This window comes from Haliotis asinina, chromosome 10 (genome assembly GCF_037392515.1).
Source record: "Haliotis asinina isolate JCU_RB_2024 chromosome 10, JCU_Hal_asi_v2, whole genome shotgun sequence".
Taxonomy (NCBI): Eukaryota; Metazoa; Mollusca; class Gastropoda; order Lepetellida; family Haliotidae; genus Haliotis; species Haliotis asinina.
In genome coordinates this window covers 6,097,956-6,119,213 of record NC_090289.1, presented here as the reverse complement: position 1 = coordinate 6,119,213, position 21,258 = coordinate 6,097,956, and the positions used below count along the sequence as shown (strand labels likewise).

At 40.8% G+C, this 21,258-nt stretch overlaps 1 protein-coding gene across 1 annotated transcript; it reads right to left on the bottom strand.

The window, feature by feature from the left end:
- Positions 1-2,025: 2,025 nt before the first annotated feature.
- LOC137299158 (arsenite methyltransferase-like) lies at positions 2,026-21,119 on the bottom strand. Its single transcript, XM_067831710.1, has 10 exons — positions 20,947-21,119; positions 19,832-19,992; positions 19,535-19,685; positions 19,099-19,229; positions 16,013-16,082; positions 15,264-15,345; positions 13,687-13,815; positions 4,257-4,399; positions 3,597-3,707; positions 2,026-2,945 (listed from the first exon to the last, which is right to left on the bottom strand). The coding sequence occupies exons 2-10, from the start codon at positions 19,972-19,974 to the stop codon at positions 2,868-2,870; spliced, it is 1,038 nt and encodes a 345-aa protein (XP_067687811.1). The 5' UTR covers positions 19,975-19,992; positions 20,947-21,119; the 3' UTR covers positions 2,026-2,867.
- Positions 21,120-21,258: the final 139 nt, after the last annotated feature.

Genomic DNA, 21,258 nt, shown 5'->3' with positions numbered 1-21,258 from the left:
TTTACACACAGTTATGTTAACAGGTACGGGGAGACCTGCTAATGATGCTCCTACTTTTAGTTTAATGAATCGTAGTGTTGCTGAATCACCTGATAATGACATGTGGATTTTTTTATTTATTCACGCATCTGTTTCATTGTACTTATGTTGTGTAAACTCGACTTTATGTATCTAAACGTACCCTGTTCCGGAACGTCAGTTTCGAGGTCACGTGAAGTTCTCTCTCAAAAGTAGCGGGTTATATTAACTTCACAATACCACAGTGAGTAAGAGAGTGGGTGAGTGAAGATTTCAGCCATCGTAACTAAAACTAGTTCTGAATTCATAATACAGACATGAAATATACAAACCCCTGTCGACCAAGGACAGTAAAACCACTCTGATTATCTGGGTTAAAACTAGCTAACAGATATCTTTAAAAGGAGAAAAGTAATTAGGACAATACACTGAAAATGAGCTATAGATAGCCAATTCCTGAGGATAGGTCACCATACTAGCGACCATGGGCACAATACCACAATAAATAGTTCAAACATGGAAGTAATATATGTGCACCTTCTTGACCATGACTACTCAACATTATACATGCGTATTCTCACAAATGTTTCAGTTGAACATTCGAAGATACGCTTTATACACCAGTAGGTACTAACGTGACAGTTCAAATACCATGAACAACAACACGTGCCATTTTACGAGAGCTTCAACCTGTTCCCACTAACGTTCATGGCTAGAAAAGTCAAATATGCACAACCAGCTGACAATTTCACGCTGTCACAGCGTCACAGTTTCGCGTTGACGCAACGTCACAACGTTATGCTTTCGTTATTACAACGTTATTGTGTGAGTTCCCCTTAACTTGTCACAACGTTGTGGCCTGACGTTGTGATGCGTCATTTTCACGTCTCAACAGGGTGAAGTTATTTGCTGCTAAGAAATTTTACTATTGTCTGAACGTTATATTTAACATTTGGAGCTTTCCTAGCAGTTAAGAGTAAATAAATAAGAAACAAAGAGGAAATGTTTTCATTTATACTCTTTGACTCGCATAACTTCGGGTTTTCTTCTCACATCAAGCTTACTCCAGTCGGAATGCCGTTCAAAGTTGAGTAAGACCTTTAGGATTGACTCACTTGAACATTCCGGATCACGAATGGTGCCCGGCAACACATGAAGTTCCTAGTCGTTAACATGGCCGACGTTGGAGTCAGTGAGTGAGTGAGTTTTACGCCGCACTCAGCAATAGTCCAGCTATATGGCGGCAATGAACGTCAATGAATATAGAACCCATCCAGTCTAAGTAAACTTAGTCTCAGTGTATTTCGTTACATTCCACCACTGAGTCTAACAAAACCTAGTAGAAGGTCGCGTCAGGTAACCTTTGAGCGACAAATGGCCGTCCAATGAAACGCGAGACGGTTAAATAGATTTAACCAATCAGACTACGGCTACTATTCAGGGATCGGTGGGACTTTCAAACTTTCAAAATATTCAGGTCACTGACACAGATCTCTCCACAAACAAAAATCCGCATATAACACCGTTATTTGACCTGCAGTATATACGCGTTGGGCTTTCTGTTGGCATGGTTACCATTAGCTATTATTTCCGCAAGATAACATCCAAAACACTATTTTCACTATTTTACTCTCCGTTGTCATGGTTGTACGTATGCCGTGTGCATCACCCGGAAGCGAGCGTACGCTAAATAGGATTCGGAATCGTTCGAGTAAAAATCTTTTCGAGAAAAAAAGTTCAGAAGGTATCTGCGAATGTCCACTTTTGCGATTTGGTAAGCTGTGTTCTGATTGGTCAGTCTAAAAGGTTACCTGATGCGACCTTCCATAAGGTTTCGTTAGACTCAGTAGTGGAGTGTAACGAAAAGTACTGAGGGTAAGTTTACTTGGACTGAGAGTCCATCATAACGGTGACTGTTTTCACAACCATTCGAATGATGAATTTGCGGCTATTAACAAACAGGTCAAGACAGTTGTCTGTGTTAAACACAATCAAAAAAGAGGAATACTGTTTCTAAATTTCAGTTTAATTGTTAAAAAACATGTGGCTCCATATACAGTTGGTACGACATTAACAAAACCAAAACAACTGACGGGAATATTAACAACGAGATAATTGGATCGTGAAATGCGGTCTATACAAGACACGGGATCTCCATCCCAGTTGAATTGCTGACACTTTACCTTCAGTGAACAAAATATATGTATGAAAGCATTTGTACTGACAATACTACTTTCAAAAATTATCACAATTGGTAATAATAGAAAAGACTTCCAACCATGATTCCCACACCATATCCCGACCCTAGACATTGGTCAAAACTGATTCATGACATTATCAATTGAGATGCATGTCCGTATGTGTAGTTACTATCCTAATCATTCATTGAACTCCGCTGTCCATCCAAGTGGGCGTTCGGATGAGAAAGCGTTTTTCTTGATAAAATATCCAGTACCCAACGTAAATATTTCTTAGTATAATATCCTGTGTCCCAACATACGTATTTCTCAATACAATTTCCAGTGTCCCAAATGAAAGATACCGTAATACAATGCCCAATGCCCAAATGTAAGTATTTCGTAATACAATATCCAGTGTCCCAACGTACGTATGTCTTGATTCAATACTCAGAGTCAGAATGTGTTTATATATCAATATAATACCCATTACCCCATCGTTAGTATTTATAGACATAATATCCGGCGTCCCAAAGGCAACACACACTTGGATTGATGGGACCTGAGGTCTTATGTTAGTATTCCAATATAAAGAACTAGTTACAAGTGTTCTACAGTTCCTTAGAGGCAGCGACGTGCAACGAGGGACTGACATATTTCGTATGTAGCCTCTTACTCCACCGTGTAGATATGGGGAAGAGTCTTGCCCTCGGTTTCTAACTGGTCCAGGTAGGTGAAGGGGTTTTGGCCCTGAAATAACATATGTGTACTGATGTTACGAGTACTAGTCGCAGTTGTGCCGCTATTAAAGAGGACACGTCCACGAAGGTTGGTTTGTTGTTTAAATCACGTCAATATCCCAGTTGTATGGCGCGGGTCTGTAAATAGGATGAGATAAGCCGGGGATCAACAGTATGAGCATCGATCTACACTACTGGCATACGGTGACATGTGTAAACAAAGTCAGCGAGCCTGATCACCCGATTCCGTTACTCGCACGCCCCATGCAGTCAGTGCACTGGACTGTACGGGACGCGGACTGGCTTTATCAGCAGTGACCGCATCCACAACTTCAGCCATCCGACTCGAACTCTTGCGTAAAAGGTAAGGCCGAGTAATATCTTCGTAACTCTCCATTCCTTACAAATAATGGAGCATAGACACATTATTTTTAAGGAAGGGAGAGTTACGAAGATATTACCCTTCTTAAAATTGCATTTAAAGTATTGGGAATATTTCTGTTATCAAAAGTTGATGTCAAAATTACAAAATGAAGTCTTTAATTTAAAACTGCTTCACATCGCTCCATTCCTGAAAAGGAATGGAATGAGCAGACAATGGAATGACGTCACAAATGTAATTTAAATGTTAGTTCCCAGCGAGTGAGAAACATGAACTTACACGCTGAGTGCTGACTGATCCGGGTGCGTCCATCAGGTCAAAGAACGCGTTGTAGCGAGTTCTGGCTAGAACTGTAGCAAGTTCACCGTCCACTGTAACTGTCTTCCCACTCTGAAAGGGAAGGGGTTTTTCAATGAAAGTATTGGAGTGATTTCAAAAGTGCTTTCCTGATACTATTTGCAGGATACTGGAAGCGAACGAGGCATACTCCACGAAATATCAACAAGAATTAACATATAAAGGAGATGAGAGTTGTCAGTCTTATGTTAGAGACTTACAAACTTTTTAACACAACCTTGCAGTAAGACAGCTTGATACTAAGTTGTAACACTGAATTCAGTTCATCAGACTATACGGTTACCCCGAATATCAAGCGTTCCAATTCACCACCTTCACTGACAGTGGAAAGGGTAAACGTTTGCGATTAATGTACTGGAGGTCAACAGTTCTTTTTACCACTACTATCATACTACCTCGATGATTCGGATTCCTCAGTAGCCCTCGTGTGCCAAGAGGCAACTAAGGGGATAGGATGGTGAGGCTCGGTCATTAGGCTGACCATTTCATGCGGAGATCGATACTAATGACTTTATAATTAAAAAGGCGAAGTTCCAGGTAAAAAATGCTGAGGACACATCAGCCAACCACCTCATAACTCACCTTAAAGGTCAAATTGACGTCCAACCTGAACTCTGACTCATGACCTTTGATGCTGCCTTTGTATGTCACCGAAGCCGGCCCTCTGTTACTTCCGCTTCCCAAACGGTACATCCGGTTGCCCGCGCAAACATACCTTCTTCCCGCTGAGCATTAACAAAACGCACTTATTTACAGAATGTGACTGTGCATTGCTATAAACTACCAGTGGAACGTCTGTGAGGTGACACAAACGGCTCCTTGAAATTATGCAATAATAACAATTCGCTGATATGACAAAATTAACAAAATGATATGTCATTTAACAAAAACGACAAAACCATTCCCATAAGCATTTGTGGTGCGAAGGAATACTCCGCATTAATTATCCTCAGAACTTAATACCGTTTGGTGTTAAGGGGGGAAATAGTTGTCATGATTACATGACTGAATCAGTTAGAATCAGTAATGACACCAAGTGTTCCCTGAAAGGGTAAGCATATCCTGCAGTTCCGGTAACACCATGAAAAGACAGCCTGGGGCCGCACAGCGAGAAGAAATTCATTACAGCCTACAATTCTGAGAATATATGTGTCAGTCATTGAAGCGTACAATTCTGAGAATATATGTGTTAATCATAGCAATCTGCAATTCTGAGAATGTATGCGTTAGTTATTGCAGCCTACAGTTCTGAGAATATATGTTCGGCAGTGCAGCCTACAGTTATGAGAATATATGTGTTAGTCAGTGCAGCCTACAGTTATGAGAATATATGTGTTAGTCAGTGCAGCCTACAGTTATGAGAATATATGTGTTAGTCAGTGCAGCCTACAGTTCTGAGAAAATATGTTCGGCAGTGCAGCCTGCAGTTATGAGAATATATGTGTTAGTCAGTGCAGCCTACAGTTATGAGAATATATGTGTTAGTCAGTGCAGCCTACAGTTATGAGAATATATGTGTTAGTCAGTGCAGCCTAGAGTTCTGAGAATATATGTTCGGCAGTGCAGCCTACAGTTCTGAGAATATATGTGTCAGTCAATGCAGCCTACAGTTATGAAAATATATGTGTTAGTCAGTGCAGCCTACAGTCATGAGAATATATGTGTTAGTCAGTGCAGCCTACAGTTCTGAGAATATATGTTAGCCAGTGCAGCCTACAGTTATGAGAATATATGTTAGCCAGTGCAGCCTACAGTTATGAGAATATATGTGTTAGTCAGTGCAGCCTACAGTTATGAGAATATATGTTAGCCAGTGCAGCCTACAGTTATGAGAATATATGTTAGCCAGTGCAGCCTACAGTTATGAGAATATATGTGTTAGTCAGTGCAGCCTACAGTTATGAGAATATATGTGTTAGTCAGTGCAGCCTACAGTTCTGAGAATATATGTTCGGCAGTGCAGCCTACAGTTCTGAGAATATATGTGTTAGTCAGTGCAGCCTACAGTTATGAGAATATATGTTAGCCAGTGCAGCCTACAGTTATGAGAATATATGTGTTAGTCAGTGCAGCCTAGAGTTCTGAGAATATATGTTAGGCAGTGCAGCCTACAGTTCTGAGAATATATGTGTCAGTCAATGCAGCCTACAGTTCTGAAAATATATGTGTTAGTCAGTGCAGCCTACAGTCATGAGAATATATGTGTTAGTCAGTGCAGCCTACAGTTCTGAGAATATATGTTAGGCAGTGCAGCCTACAGTTATGAGAATATATGTGTTAGTCAGTGCAGCCTACAGTTATGAGAATATATGTGTTAGTCAGTGCAGCCTACAGTTATGAGAATATATGTGTTAGTCAGTGCAGCCAACAGTTCTGAGAATATATGTTCGGCAGTGCAGCCTGCAGCTATGAGAATGTATGTGTTAGTCAGTGCAGCCTACAGTTATGAGAATATATGTGTTAGTCAGTGCAGCCTACAGTTATGAGAATATATGTGTTAGTCAGTGCAGCCTACAGTTATGAGAATATATGTTAGCCAGTGCAGCCTACAGTTCTGAGAACATATGTGTCAGTCAATGCAGCCTACAGTTATGAGAATATATGTGTTAGTCAGTGCAGCCTACAGTTATGAGAATATATGTGTTAGTCAGTGCAGCCTACAGTTCTGAGAATATATGTTAGGCAGTGCAGCCTACAGTTATGAGAATATATGTGTTAGTCAGTGCAGCCTACAGTTCTGAGAATATATGTGTTAGTCAGTGCAGCCTACAGTTCTGAGAATATATGTGTTAGTCAGTGCAGCCTACAGTTATGAGAATATATTTTAGTCAGTGCAGCCTAGAGTTCTGAGAATATATGTGTTAGTCAGTGCAGCCAACAGTTCTGAGAATATATGTTCGGCAGTGCAGCCTGCACTTATGAGAATATATGTGTTAGTCAGTGCAGCCTACAGTTATGAGAATATATTTTAGTCAGTGCAGCCTAGAGTTCTGAGAATATATGTGTTAGTCAGTGCAGCCAACAGTTCTGAGAATATATGTGTTAGTCAGTGCAGCCTACAGTTATGAGAATACATGTGTTAGTCAGTGCAGCCTACAGTTATGAGAATATATGTGTTAGTCAGTGCAGCCTACAGTTATGAGAATATATGTTAGCCAGTGCAGCCTACAGTTATGAGAATATATGTGTTAGTCAGTGCAGCCTACAGTTATGAGAATATATGTGTTAGTCAGTGCAGCCTACAGTTATGAGAATATATGTGTTAGTCAGTGCAGCCAACAGTTCTGAGAATATATGTTCGGCAGTGCAGCCTGCAGTTATGAGAATATATGTGTTAGTCAGTGCAGCCTACAGTTCTGAGAATGTATGTGTTAGTCAGTGCAGCCTACAGTTCTGAGAATATATGTGTTAGTCAGTGCAGCCTACAGTTCTGAGAATATATGTTCGGCAGTGCAGCCTGCAGTTATGAGAATATATGTGTTAGTCAGTGCAGCCTACAGTTATGAGAATATATGTGTTAGTCAGTGCAGCCTACAGTTATGAGAATATATGTTAGCCAGTGCAGCCTACAGTTATGAGAATATATGTGTTAGTCAGTGCAGCCTACAGTTCTGAGAAAATATGTTAGGCAGTGCAGCCTACAGTTCTGAGAATATATGTGTTAGTCAGTGCAACCTACAGTTCTGAGAATATATGTGTTAGTCAGTGCAGCCTACAGTTATCAGAATATGTTTTAGGCAGTGCAGCCTACAGTTCTGAGAATATATGTGTTAGTCAGTGCAGCCTACAGTTCTGAGAATATATGTTCGGCAGTGCAGCCTGCAGTTATGAGAATATATGTGTTAGTCAGTGCAGCCTACAGTTATGAGAATATATGTGTTAGTCAGTGCAGCCTACAGTTCTGAGAATATATGTGTTAGTCAGTGCAGCCTACAGTTATGAGAATATATGTGTTAGTCAGTGCAGCCTACAGTTATGAGAATATATGTTAGCCAGTGCAGCCTACAGTTATGAGAATATATGTGTTAGTCAGTGCAGCCTACAGTTATGAGAATATATGTGTTAGTCAGTGCAGCCTACAGTTATGAGAATATATGTGTTAGTCAGTGCAGCCTACAGTTATGAGAATATATGTGTTAGTCAGTGCAGCCTACAGTTATGAGAATATATGTGTTAGTCAGTGCAGCCTACAGTTATGAGAATATATGTGTTAGTCAGTGCAGCCTACAGTTATGAGAATATATGTGTTAGTCAGTGCAGCCTACAGTTATGAGAATATATTTTAGGCTGTGCAGCCTACAGTTCTGAGAATATATGTGTTAGTCAGTGCAGCCTAGAGTTATGAGAATATATGTTAGCCAGTGCAGCCTACAGTTCTGAGAATATATGTGTCAGTCAGTGCAGCCTACAGTTCTGAGAATATCTGTTAGGCAGTGCAGCCTACAGTTATGAGAATATATGTGTTAGTCAGTGCAGCCTACAGTTCTGAGAATATATGTGTTAGTCAGTGCAGCCTACAGTTCTGAGAATATATGTTAGGCAGTGCAGCCTACAGTTATGAGAATATATGTGTTAGTCAGTGCAGCCTACAGTTCTGAGAACATATTTTAGGCAGTGCAGCCTACAGTTCTGAGAATATATGTGTTAGTCAGTGCAGCCTACAGTTCTGAGAATGTATGTTCGGCAGTGCAGCCTGCAGTTATGAGAATATATGTGTTAGTCAGTGCAGCCTACAGTTATGAGAATATATGTGTTAGTCAGTGCAGCCTACAGTTATGAGAATATATGTGTTAGTCAGTGCAGCCTACAGTTATGAGAATATATGTGTTAGTCAGTGCAGCCTACAGTTCTGAGAATATATGTGTTAGTCAGTGGAGCCTACAGTTCTGAGAATATATTTTAGGCAGTGCAGCCTACAGTTCTGGGAATATATGTGTTAGTCAGTGCAGCCTACAGTTATGAGAATATATGTGTTAGTCAGTGCAGCCTACAGTTCTGAGAATATATTTTCGGCAGTGCAGCCTACAGTTATGAGAATATATGTGTTAGTCAGTGCAGCCTACAGTTATGAGAATATATTTTAGTCAGTGCAGCCTACAGTTTTGAGAATATATGTGTTAGTCAGTGCAGCCTACAGTTTTGAGAATATATGTGTTAGTCAGTGCAGCCAACAGTTCTGAGAATATATGTTCGGCAGTGCAGCCTGCAGTTATGAGAATATATGTGTTAGTCAGTGCAGCCTACAGTTATGAGAATATATGTGTTAGTCAGTGCAGCCTACAGTTATGAGAATATATGTGTTAGTCAGTGCAGCCTACAGTTCTGAGAATGTATGTGTCAGTCAATGCAGCCTACAGTTATGAGAATATATGTGTTAGTCAGTGCAGCCTACAGTTATGAGAATATATGTGTTAGTCAGTGCAGCCTACAGTTCTGAGAATATATGTTAGGCAGTGCAGCTTACAGTTATGAGAATATATGTGTTAGTCAGTGCAGCCTACAGTTCTGAGAATATATGTGTTAGTCAGTGCAGCCTACAGTTCTGAGAATATATGTGTTAGTCAGTGCAGCCTACAGTTATGAGAATATATTTTAGGCAGTGCAGCCTACAGTTATGAGAATGTATGTGTTAGTCAGTGCAGCCTACAGTTATGAGAATATATGTGTTAGTCAGTGCAGCCTACAGTTCTGAGAATATTTGTTCGGCAGTGCAGCCTGCAGTTATGAGAATATATGTGTTAGTCAGTGCAGCCTACAGTTATGAGAATATATGTGTTAGTCAGTGCAGCCTACAGTTATGAGAATATATGTGTTAGTCAGTGCAGCCTTCAGTTCTGAGAATATATGTGTTAGTCAGTGCAGCCTACAGTTATGAGAATATAAGTTAGCCAGTGCAGCCTACAGTTATGAGAATATATGTGTTAGTCAGTGCAGCCTACAGTTATGAGAATATATGTGTTAGTCAGTGCAGCCTACAGTTATGAGAATATATGTTCGGCAGTGCAGCCTGCAGTTATGAGAATACATGTGTTAGTCAGTGCAGCCTACAGTTATGAGAATATATGTGTTAGTCAGTGCAGCCTACAGTTATGAGAATATATGTGTTAGTCAGTGCAGCCTTCAGTTCTGAGAATATATGTGTTAGTCAGTGCAGCCTACAGTTATGAGAATATATGTGTTAGTCAGTGCAGCCAACAGTTCTGAGAATATTTGTTCGGCAGTGCAGCCTGCAGTTATGAGAATATATGTGTTAGTCAGTGCAGCCTACAGTTATGAGAATATATGTGTTAGTCAGTGCAGCCTACAGTTATGAGAATATATGTGTTAGTCAGTGCAGCCTACAGTTCTGAGAATATATGTTCGCCAGTGCAGCCTACAGTTCTGAGAATATATGTGTTAGTCAGTGCAGCCTACAGTTATGAGAATATATGTGTTAGTCAGTGCAGCCTACAGTTCTGAGAATATATGTGTTAGTCAGTGCAGCCTACAGTTCTGAGAATATATGTTAGGCAGTGCAGCCTACAGTTATGAGAATATATGTGTTAGTCAGTGCAGCCTACAGTTATGAGAATATATGTGTTAGTCAGTGGAGCCTACAGTTCTGAGAATATATTTTAGGCAGTGCAGCCTACAGTTCTGGGAATATATGTGTTAGTCAGTGCAGCCTACAGTTATGAGAATATATGTGTTAGTCAGTGCAGCCTACACTTCTGAGAATATATTTTCGGCAGTGCAGCCTACAGTTATGAGAATATATGTGTTAGTCAGTGCAGCCTACAGTTATGAGAATATATTTTAGTCAGTGCAGCCTACAGTTTTGAGAATATATGTGTTAGTCAGTGCAGCCTACAGTTTTGAGAATATATGTGTTAGTCAGTGCAGCCAACAGTTCTGAGAATATATGTTCGGCAGTGCAGCCTGCAGTTATGAGAATATATGTGTTAGTCAGTGCAGCCTACAGTTATGAGAATATATGTGTTAGTCAGTGCAGCCTACAGTTATGAGAATATATGTGTTAGTCAGTGCAGCCTACAGTTCTGAGAATGTATGTGTCAGTCAATGCAGCCTACAGTTATGAGAATATATGTGTTAGTCAGTGCAGCCTACAGTTATGAGAATATATGTGTTAGTCAGTGCAGCCTACAGTTCTGAGAATATATGTTAGGCAGTGCAGCTTACAGTTATGAGAATATATGTGTTAGTCAGTGCAGCCTACAGTTCTGAGAATATATGTGTTAGTCAGTGCAGCCTACAGTTCTGAGAATATATGTGTTAGTCAGTGCAGCCTACAGTTATGAGAATATATTTTAGGCAGTGCAGCCTACAGTTATGAGAATGTATGTGTTAGTCAGTGCAGCCTACAGTTATGAGAATATATGTGTTAGTCAGTGCAGCCTACAGTTCTGAGAATATATGTTCGGCAGTGCAGCCTGCAGTTATGAGAATATATGTGTTAGTCAGTGCAGCCTACAGTTATGAGAATATATGTGTTAGTCAGTGCAGCCTACAGTTATGAGAATATATGTGTTAGTCAGTGCAGCCTTCAGTTCTGAGAATATATGTGTTAGTCAGTGCAGCCTACAGTTATGAGAATATATATGTTAGTCAGTGCAGCCTACAGTTATGAGAATATATGTGTTAGTCAGTGCAGCCTACAGTTATGAGAATATATGTTCGGCAGTGCAGCCTGCAGTTATGAGAATATATGTGTTAGTCAGTGCAGCCTACAGTTATGAGAATATATGTGTTAGTCAGTGCAGCCTACAGTTATGAGAATATATGTGTTAGTCAGTGCAGCCTTCAGTTCTGAGAATATATGTGTTAGTCAGTGCAGCCTACAGTTATGAGAATATATGTGTTAGTCAGTGCAGCCAACAGTTCTGAGAATATTTGTTCGGCAGTGCAGCCTGCAGTTATGAGAATATATGTGTTAGTCAGTGCAGCCTACAGTTATGAGAATATATGTGTTAGTCAGTGCAGCCTACAGTTATGAGAATATATGTGTTAGTCAGTGCAGCCTACAGTTCTGAGAATATATGTTAGCCAGTGCAGCCTACAGTTCTGAGAATATATGTGTTAGTCAGTGCAGCCTACAGTTATGAGAATATATGTGTTAGTCAGTGCAGCCTACAGTTCTGAGAATATATGTGTTAGTCAGTGCAGCCTACAGTTCTGAGAATATATGTTAGGCAGTGCAGCCTACAGTTATGAGAATATATGTGTTAGTCAGTGCAGCCTACAGTTATGAGAATATATGTGTTAGTCAGTGGAGCCTACAGTTCTGAGAATATATTTTAGGCAGTGCAGCCTACAGTTCTGGGAATATATGTGTTAGTCAGTGCAGCCTACAGTTATGAGAATATATGTGTTAGTCAGTGCAGCCTACAGTTCTGAGAATATATTTTCGGCAGTGCAGCCTACAGTTATGAGAATATATGTGTTAGTCAGTGCAGCCTACAGTTATGAGAATATATTTTAGTCAGTGCAGCCTACAGTTTTGAGAATATATGTGTTAGTCAGTGCAGCCTACAGTTTTGAGAATATATGTGTTAGTCAGTGCAGCCAACAGTTCTGAGAATATATGTTCGGCAGTGCAGCCTGCAGTTATGAGAATATATGTGTTAGTCAGTGCAGCCTACAGTTATGAGAATATATGTGTTAGTCAGTGCAGCCTACAGTTATGAGAATATATGTGTTAGTCAGTGCAGCCTACAGTTCTGAGAATGTATGTGTCAGTCAATGCAGCCTACAGTTATGAGAATATATGTGTTAGTCAGTGCAGCCTACAGTTATGAGAATATATGTGTTAGTCAGTGCAGCCTACAGTTCTGAGAATATATGTTAGGCAGTGCAGCTTACAGTTATGAGAATATATGTGTTAGTCAGTGCAGCCTACAGTTCTGAGAATATATGTGTTAGTCAGTGCAGCCTACAGTTCTGAGAATATATGTGTTAGTCAGTGCAGCCTACAGTTATGAGAATATATTTTAGGCAGTGCAGCCTACAGTTATGAGAATGTATGTGTTAGTCAGTGCAGCCTACAGTTATGAGAATATATGTGTTAGTCAGTGCAGCCTACAGTTCTGAGAATATATGTTCGGCAATGCAGCCTGCAGTTATGAGAATATATGTGTTAGTCAGTGCAGCCTACAGTTATGAGAATATATGTGTTAGTCAGTGCAGCCTACAGTTATGAGAATATATGTGTTAGTCAGTGCAGCCTTCAGTTCTGAGAATATATGTGTTAGTCAGTGCAGCCTACAGTTATGAGAATATAAGTTAGCCAGTGCAGCCTACAGTTATGAGAATATATGTGTTAGTCAGTGCAGCCTACAGTTATGAGAATATATGTGTTAGTCAGTGCAGCCTACAGTTATGAGAATGTATGTGTTAGTCAGTGCAGCCTACAGTTATGAGAATATATGTGTTAGTCAGTGCAGCCTACAGTTACGAGAATATATGTGTTAGTCAGTGCAGCCTACAGTTCTGAGAATATATGTTCGGCAGTGCAGCCTACAGTTATGAGAATGTATGTGTTAGTCAGTGCAGCCTGCAGTTATGAGAATATATGTGTTAGTCAGTGCAGCCTACAGTTCTGAGAATATATGTTCGGCAGTGCAGCCTACAGTTATGAGAATGTATGTGTTAGTCAGTGCAGCCTGCAGTTATGAGAATATATGTGTTAGTCAGTGCAGCCTACAGTTATGAGAATATATGTGTTAGTCAGTGCAGCCTACAGTTATGAGAATATATGTTAGTCAATGCAGCCTACAGTTATGAGAATATATGTGTTAGTCAATGCAGCCTACAGTTATGAGAATATATGTTAGTCAATGCAGCCTACAGTTCTGAGAATATATGTGTTAGGATTCGCAATAAACAATGATGTAATCGTGGAAAGGTGAGTTCCGGAAATGACACTTACAAGGACATCTAGAAACACCTTGGTCTTGAACATCTCGGTTACTTTGACCAATTTGGCAGTAGCCATGGTCAGTATGAGATTACTTACGCAACTTTGCCTTATAAGCCTCACTGACATTGACAGGTCCGACACAAGTGAGGTAGGGAGTGGTGAATCCTGCTTTCTTGGCCGAGGCGAGGAATTCATCCGGAAGCTGGGACCCAGTCAGACCCAAGTCTGCGGAAGATACAGCACACCTTAATATTCTCAAACACCTCAGTGCGTTACCAGGAAATACTTCTTGTTGGTTGCCTCGTGAAATTATATGTCACAGAAAATGTGAATTGGATTGGTAAACAACTTGGTTGGTTTATTTGTTGTTTAACACTGTCCTCACAGCAATATCCCAGTTGTGTGGCGGATGTTTGTAAATTGTCGTTTGTAAATACACAATCCACCGATCAGCAACATGAGCATCGATCTGAATTATCGATACGATGACAAGTGTCAACCAAGTCAGCGAGCCTGACTACCCTATCCCGTTAGTCGCCTCTTACGACAAGTTTGGGTTACTGAAGACCAATTCTAACCCGAATCTTCATGGGATGGGCATATAACTAATAACTTGAGTTAATGCAGCTCCGGATAACAGCAAAAACATCTAAGCAACCCTAGAGCCAGGTATGTGTTACATATTTGCACAGACCTGTGAAACATCCTGATTTATCAATAAATACATGGAACCTTTAACACTAATGTCGCTGCATTGGAAATTTCAACTGCACTAAATAAATCATATCCTTTTTTAATAGAAGTAGATATTGCGCGTTACATTATCTTTAACCAACACAACGGCAAAGGTCGGTAGCAACTCTTCTTCGATCTAGACCTCTGTCCGCTAGATTATATTTGGGAGATTATGAATCTGACAACACGCCTGTGAGTACAGTACGCCAGTACTCAATCACATGTATTCAGATTTGGAAGAAACCTTCCATGGAGGATGGAAGGCAATGTTTCAAGGTCAAATTCAACGTCTGATACAGACAATGAGGACGAGGGTCAGGGGTGGTATTGCACTTGGCGAAGATTACACTAGATATTGTGCGCCAGTCGATTCAATTTAAAAGAAAATGAGATAAATTTGACCACCACAAATGATTCAGCACCTCCGTTTGCACTCTGACTCGCTTTATCTGTGGCACTTTTAATCTCAAAGCTTAACATGGGTGAGACCGTTTTGAATACCAGTGTATAGCTCCGGGGCAAGTGAGCGGTCTCAGTGGTGTCCAGGACACCAAGCTCTCAAGTTTATAGATTTGCAGTGAATGAGATGTTGGATTTTTTAATATTCCAGCAATATCATGACTGAAATGAGCAGAAATGGGCTTCACACATTGTACCCATATGGGGACTCGAAGCGGGGCCATCGACGCGACGAGCAAACGCTATAACCACTAGGCTTCTCCACTGCACAACAGATTTACGTGATGTTTACTAATTATCTACACAACAGATACTGCAAATATTGTGATGTTTTAAGTTGGATTATCAGAGGGTATGGACAGTCATTTTCACAAAGGCACACCCAAATTATATATCTGGTGCCCAGTGGCACACTTCGAAAAACGGCGTTTCTCTCCCTGAAGTTTATTAAATGAACATTTTATATTAAACAGTCTCACCCCAAGCCTTAAGGTCGCTAGTCATCTCTGGAGGGGCTGGTGTCTCACCGTACACGTCGTTCAGGTAGAATTCTCCATCGGGCTGAAAGACGTACTTTCAATTTACGAAACAGGTTAAATAAACTTTCCCCAACCCGCTTGTTTTACTGTTTCATAGGCGTAAGGAACCCGGATCCTGTACTAGGGTGTGACACAATGAAATGAATAGTTTATTCTTTCTCCGCTTGTCATATTTCATTTTCGCTTAAATAATTTTCATAAAGTGAGTTTAGGATGTATATTTGTCAAATTTGACAGGTAAATTTGAAATCATCTCTGCACTGCGCACATAATTTTAGTTCAATTCTCCGACCACTATTTAACTAATGATATCACATTTATCAAGTTACATGTGGTTCCACAAAGTACAATACACACCCTGCCATGCTAAAGGACTTCAGTGTTCTCTACATATATTGAGTAAATTGTTGACATTCGAAAAATAAGCAACGGATAATTACAGAAATGGCATGATTGTAGGTAAGATGATTCTTCACAAATGAGCAAAATTTGAAAATTAAAATTCCAGAAATTTATATATGCTGCACTAAACTAAATTGTCACGCATTAGAGGAAGAACTGTTGTAAACTGGATTTAAAGGATAGGGAGAAGGACGGACGTGAGTCGATTTAAAGAACAGAGAGAAGAACAGATGTGAGTCGATTTTAAAGTACAGGACTTAGGTTGGTCGTGAAAGAATCCATCTTACTTTCAATAACCTGAAGGCCTCGGCGAACGCGTTGTCTTTGTTGGGTATCAAACAAAAAGCACCATTGGACCTGAAAGAACATTTGGAGATAAGTATCATATTCAAATCGATGAAGGGTTGGTTGCCTCAGCTGATCATTTCGAAAAGACACACATGCAATTCTCGGAGATACACTGAACCGTAAAAAAACGACACTCCCCTTTCGGAAATTGCTAATTTCATAATAATTTCGTAAATAACATAATAATTGTTGGAAAAAGTTCAAAATTGACATCATCAGTACTTAAAAAGGAACTTCAGACAATTACAAGTAAAAATGATGACAGGTGACGTGACAGTGTGATCCGGAATTCAATCACCAGTATGGGCTCCTTGAGCGATAACAACAGCATTGCAGAGTCTGCACATGGAGTGGATGAGACGGTTGATGAAGGCCGCAGAAACTTGGTGGTACGTCTGAGAGTTCAGCTGCAGTTGTCGGCCTTGGTCGCACATGTTAAATCCTCCTCTGAAAATCGTCCCACAAATATTCTCTCGGAAGTAAGTAGTATGTCGTGTTGACGGAGAAAGTCTCCAGTTGCTCTGGCAGTATGGCCACGGGCCTTGACCTGGTGGAACATGTGGTGTGCATTACGACCAAAATGTGGCACAACGATGGGTCTTAGCGCTTGGTCAATGTAGCGGGTGCATAAACCCCAGTACCAGAACCAATATTCTGGACACCATAGGGCCTACTTTGTGACTGAGAGGAACAGCGCCCCACACCATTATGCTCCACACGAGTCTCTTTCCAGGCCACACTCATATGAAAAACGCTCCCCACCTCGACGCCACACCCTTACTCTGCCATCTGCCATCGAGACGCATTACCAGCTTTGTACAGTTCGCCACACCCCGTGACGCCACTTCCGATACGTGTGGCCTACGGAAGACGAGCACGACGATGTCGAACAGTGAGGATCGAACCTCGGTAAGGCCTGTGTCATCTGACGTTTCTCTGGCTAAAAGGCATCATCACACTGTCGTCGCTGATTGGTTTCTTGTGATTGCATGTGGTTGTCCGTGCAGTTTCCGTAGCCCTAGCAAAACGATTGTGCAGGTTCATGGCGCACAATGTGCCGATTTTACCTCAACGTTGTCACGGGCGGTATATTGTTCGAACAGAAAAATAATTTGCAACATGTCCTGCAGTCTGGACAGCATTCAATCTTCCTAAAGCTTGGTCCCTCTGTTCCCTTGATAACCGTGGCATGTCGCTACTATCGAACAGCGAATGATTCGGGCCATACGATACGCACGAAACCCCCGTCCAATTATTTCTCTAGTAACTGAGTTTTGACGGGTCTATCAACTATAGAATCTGAAACCAAATTTTCTTGAACACTGGCTACGAACGAGGTCTAGCTAAAATATAGAAAGTGAAGAAAAATTTAATATTACGATGAAACATATCTGGCAAACTTCTTGGTTTCTTTTGCTGTTCAGTGCATAACTAACGAATTTGAAACAAATGTTCATATCTCATACGTATAATGCATTTATATTTTGTCCAAACCTTTGTAATAGGACAAATAATTGATTGAAAAGCAATCATGTTAATTTACATTACTTTAGTTTTCAGTGCGCATATGAATCTGCATGTGCGTGAGAGTCCTTGCGTGCGTACATAAATAAATAAATAAATAAATAAATAAATAGCCCGTGCGGCTACCATAGCACAGTATGCATTCGTTGTTGCGGGGAATAAGGTCACTTATCTAGACTTGCCGCTTTAAAGGTTAGGATTAAAATAGACCGGTGGGCTTAGCACCCAGTATAGCTTCGGATTAAAGCTGCCTATGTGCTAGACTAAGTCTCTGAATATATGTAATTTTGATAGTAACAAAGAGAAGAACTGGCAGTCAGCAAAATATTGTGGTTCAGGGACAGTGAGACGGGCAACCAGTGTGCTTTAAGCGTTGATGGACGAATCGGGCTGTCGGTTTGTTCAAAACAAAGTGCCCGGATGTCTGAAGTTGCTCGTCTTCGTGAAAGTCAAAGAGCCATGAACTCAACACGACCTCCAGCCGACCTGGCTAAACGATCATATGAGTGTTGACAGAGGTCATATTAGGTCTCATCCTCTAACAGTGGAAAACTTTCGGAATGTATGAAGATATGTCATATTTTAGAAGTAGATTTGTGCAGCAGAGCGTTGCGTTCAGATTTAGCAAACAAGGTCGCGTTGACCAGCTTGACAGTTTCGAGGGCGAAGCACAGAGAGGGTGGGAGCTATTCTAAAAGTAAAACCCGTTGAGAGGTTTTAATCGTCTGATGTGTTTTTGTCTCAAAATGCTAAACAACAATTATAATGGCCGAAACCATATACATAAATGTTAATGAATACAATAACGTACACTAGAGAACCATCTCGAGGGGTGTACAGACAGGCACGGCCAAGCTAGCAACAAGCTGTGTAGAGTGTTTAACTTTGCTACTCAAACGAAAGGCCTCTGATCGATTCTTAACACGGATACCATATGTAAAGACAATGTCTGGTGTGAAATTGCTGGAATTGTGTTGTAATCGTCCTAAAACGTCAGTGAGAGTGAGAAAGTTTAGTTTTACGCCAGCTGTATATTCCAGCCTTATGTCGACTATCTGTAAATAATCGAGTCTGGACCAGGCAATTCAGTGATTAACAGCATGAGCATCGATCAATGCAATTAGGATACGATAACCATACTGATAAAGACACACAGTGATGTACTACATAACGACATATGCGAAATTGCTATAGAATACCCGTGTCATTCCTTGCATTACGTCAACGACATTCTCAACTCATGAACATGAAATAACATATATACTTGTGACTAGCATCAACAATCCAGTAGTATTACCTGTCAGTCTGGTTCTGAATGTATCATTTAGAGTGTGAGTTAAACAACAAAACAATACGCATGCAAAAGCAGAGATCAGTGTTTGGGAATAGTTTTGAGTTATTAGACCTTCTGTGACAATCCTTTACAGCACGTTCTGGAACTAGCGCTAATGCCCACTGACAGTGGGAATATCACTGTCTAGTAAATGTTAACTCCACTCACACAACGATGTCAAAACTCTGATCCTCCATGTTCGAAATGTCCTCGGCGTTGCCTTCGAAGAACTCAGTGTTTTTCTTGTCGTATCCCCATTTGTAGCGGTGGTAGTCCTCCCTGTTCTTGCACTCGGTAATCTGAAAGAAGTAGTTTAGATTACATTTAGCTGTGCCAGAGAAACTTCCAGTGTGCCTCAATGGTCAGTCTCAGCGGACTTGAACTGAACAGACTAACTACCCGAGTTAAAGAATCAGATAAAACACGATTATATACAACACTTTTTCGAATGAGGAGATTTGTCCTGTGCTAGTTGCAGCTATGGCCTGAGGTTCAGTCATGTGATTGCTGGTTAGTTTTGAAATTGAGAATTGTAGACATATATTGATCAACAAATCCATTTCTACATTTTAATTAAATGATCGTTCTGACTCTTTGTACTTACCAGATTTGGTGTTAAATCCATGCCAACAACACTTCCGGTTGGTCCAACTAACTTGCTGAGGATGAAAACGAGGCTGCCAGACCCACAGCCAATGTCAAGGATACGCTTTCCTTCAATGCCTTCGGGAATGATAAGCCCGGAACCGTAATACCTTGAAATAATTATAATAAAACCAGTAATGTACCAAAGAGATGCATACGTTGCCCCACCATACGTAGCCCTCGTGACAGAAACAATTACGCAGGCGCGGTTCCAATCAGTATGTTAACCAGCTAAGGACAATGTCATCTCACATACCTCCTCATCGTCTCTGGATGAAGCTCAGACACGATCTTCTTGACGTCAGGCGTAAGGTCCCAGTCATTTACCTTGCAGATGAAGTCACATTTGATGGCAGTGGAGTTGTAGAAGTCCTTTACGTAGGCGTTGATCTCGGCCATCTTGTATAGCAGTGTGTCCTAAAAAGAAGCTGATTCATCTGAACAGCTAGAACCAAGTGGAAGTTGGTGTAATGCGTGAAGAGGTCAGCGATTTTCAGACATTGCAGATGACACTGTGGAAATAGGTTAAACCCCTCTGCACGGTTTGAGAAGAAAGTTTAATTCCACAAGGGACGGTGGGGTATTATGGTAGTTAAAGCGTTCACTCGTCGCGCCAAGGTCCCGAGTTCTATTCCCCATATAGGAACATTTCTGGTGTCCCCCGCCGTGATAATGCTGGAATATTGCTAAAAGCAGCGTAAAACATTCTCTCACTTTTTTGACATGAATGAAAATTAAAATTTGGCTGATATTTTAAACTCAGTTCAATAGAAGGAATTGTTGCCCTCACTGTGAAGACATTTAGTTCAAACGATAAGCACAAAAGAAATACAAAATACCAATTCAGTTTCATGCAGTTAGGTTAGTTTGTGAGACCTATTGAATTATCACTGTGACGTTATACGTTTGTCTCATGAAACGGAGAAGGGAAAGGGGGCTAATTTGGGAGCAAGGGCGCAAATTACACCAGTCAAACATAGTACAATACCAAAAGACAGTAGTGAATAGTAGTTTAACGATGCATCGAAATATCGATGGATTGCAATTGTTGAGTCTCCGACAGCAAATTAATCGATGGTAAAAAATAAACGATATTATCGACGCAATGATAGTATGTTTGACAATCGAAAGGTTAGTATTTGGGGCACTTCCGTTGATAACATAAAAGGCAAAATACAGGAAGTACAGATCTGCATTGTAACACTGGTTCGCAAACCAGTTTTACTTCTATTCACTTGAGTGTATATGGTCTCAGGTAAAGCGTTTGCAAGTACATTGATACATGTCAGTGGAAGTTGCTGACTAAATACAGTTTAAAACAGACTGGCGTCATAGATTTCTTTTAATCCACATCTGCGGTATATATCGTACCTTGGTAGAGTTCCAATGTATGTGTTTTGAACGTAGGGCGGTTCCTGGGTGCACCTGGAGTTACCTGCCCAGCTCCTATGTCCTGCCGGTCCGCGCGATATGCCACACTACACTGACTAGACAGCGACGTCCTCCACACAGCGATCACGCTTGACGGATAGGTTCACAACAAACTATGGAATCCGAGAAGGGGCATTGTCGCGTTGTCGCCCTCTCAAAAACAAGCAAAATGAGGGGGAAATTAACCAATGCGCGACAATGCGATATTTCGCCTGTTTGTCGCATTGTCGCGATGTCGCGAGTCGCGTGTCA

Excerpts from the sequence above, each read along its gene's own strand:
- LOC137299158 (XM_067831710.1), bottom strand. The coding sequence starts at position 19,974 with ATGGCCGAGATCAACGCCTACGTAAAGGACTTCTACAACTCCACTGCC. Across the intron at positions 13,816-15,263 it reads TAGCGACCTTAAGGCTTGGG|ACTTGGGTCTGACTGGGTCC; the intron begins GTGAGACTGTTT and ends TATCTTCCGCAG. Across the intron at positions 3,708-4,256 it reads ACGTCAATTTGACCTTTAAG|AGTGGGAAGACAGTTACAGT; the intron begins GTGAGTTATGAG and ends CTTCCCTTTCAG.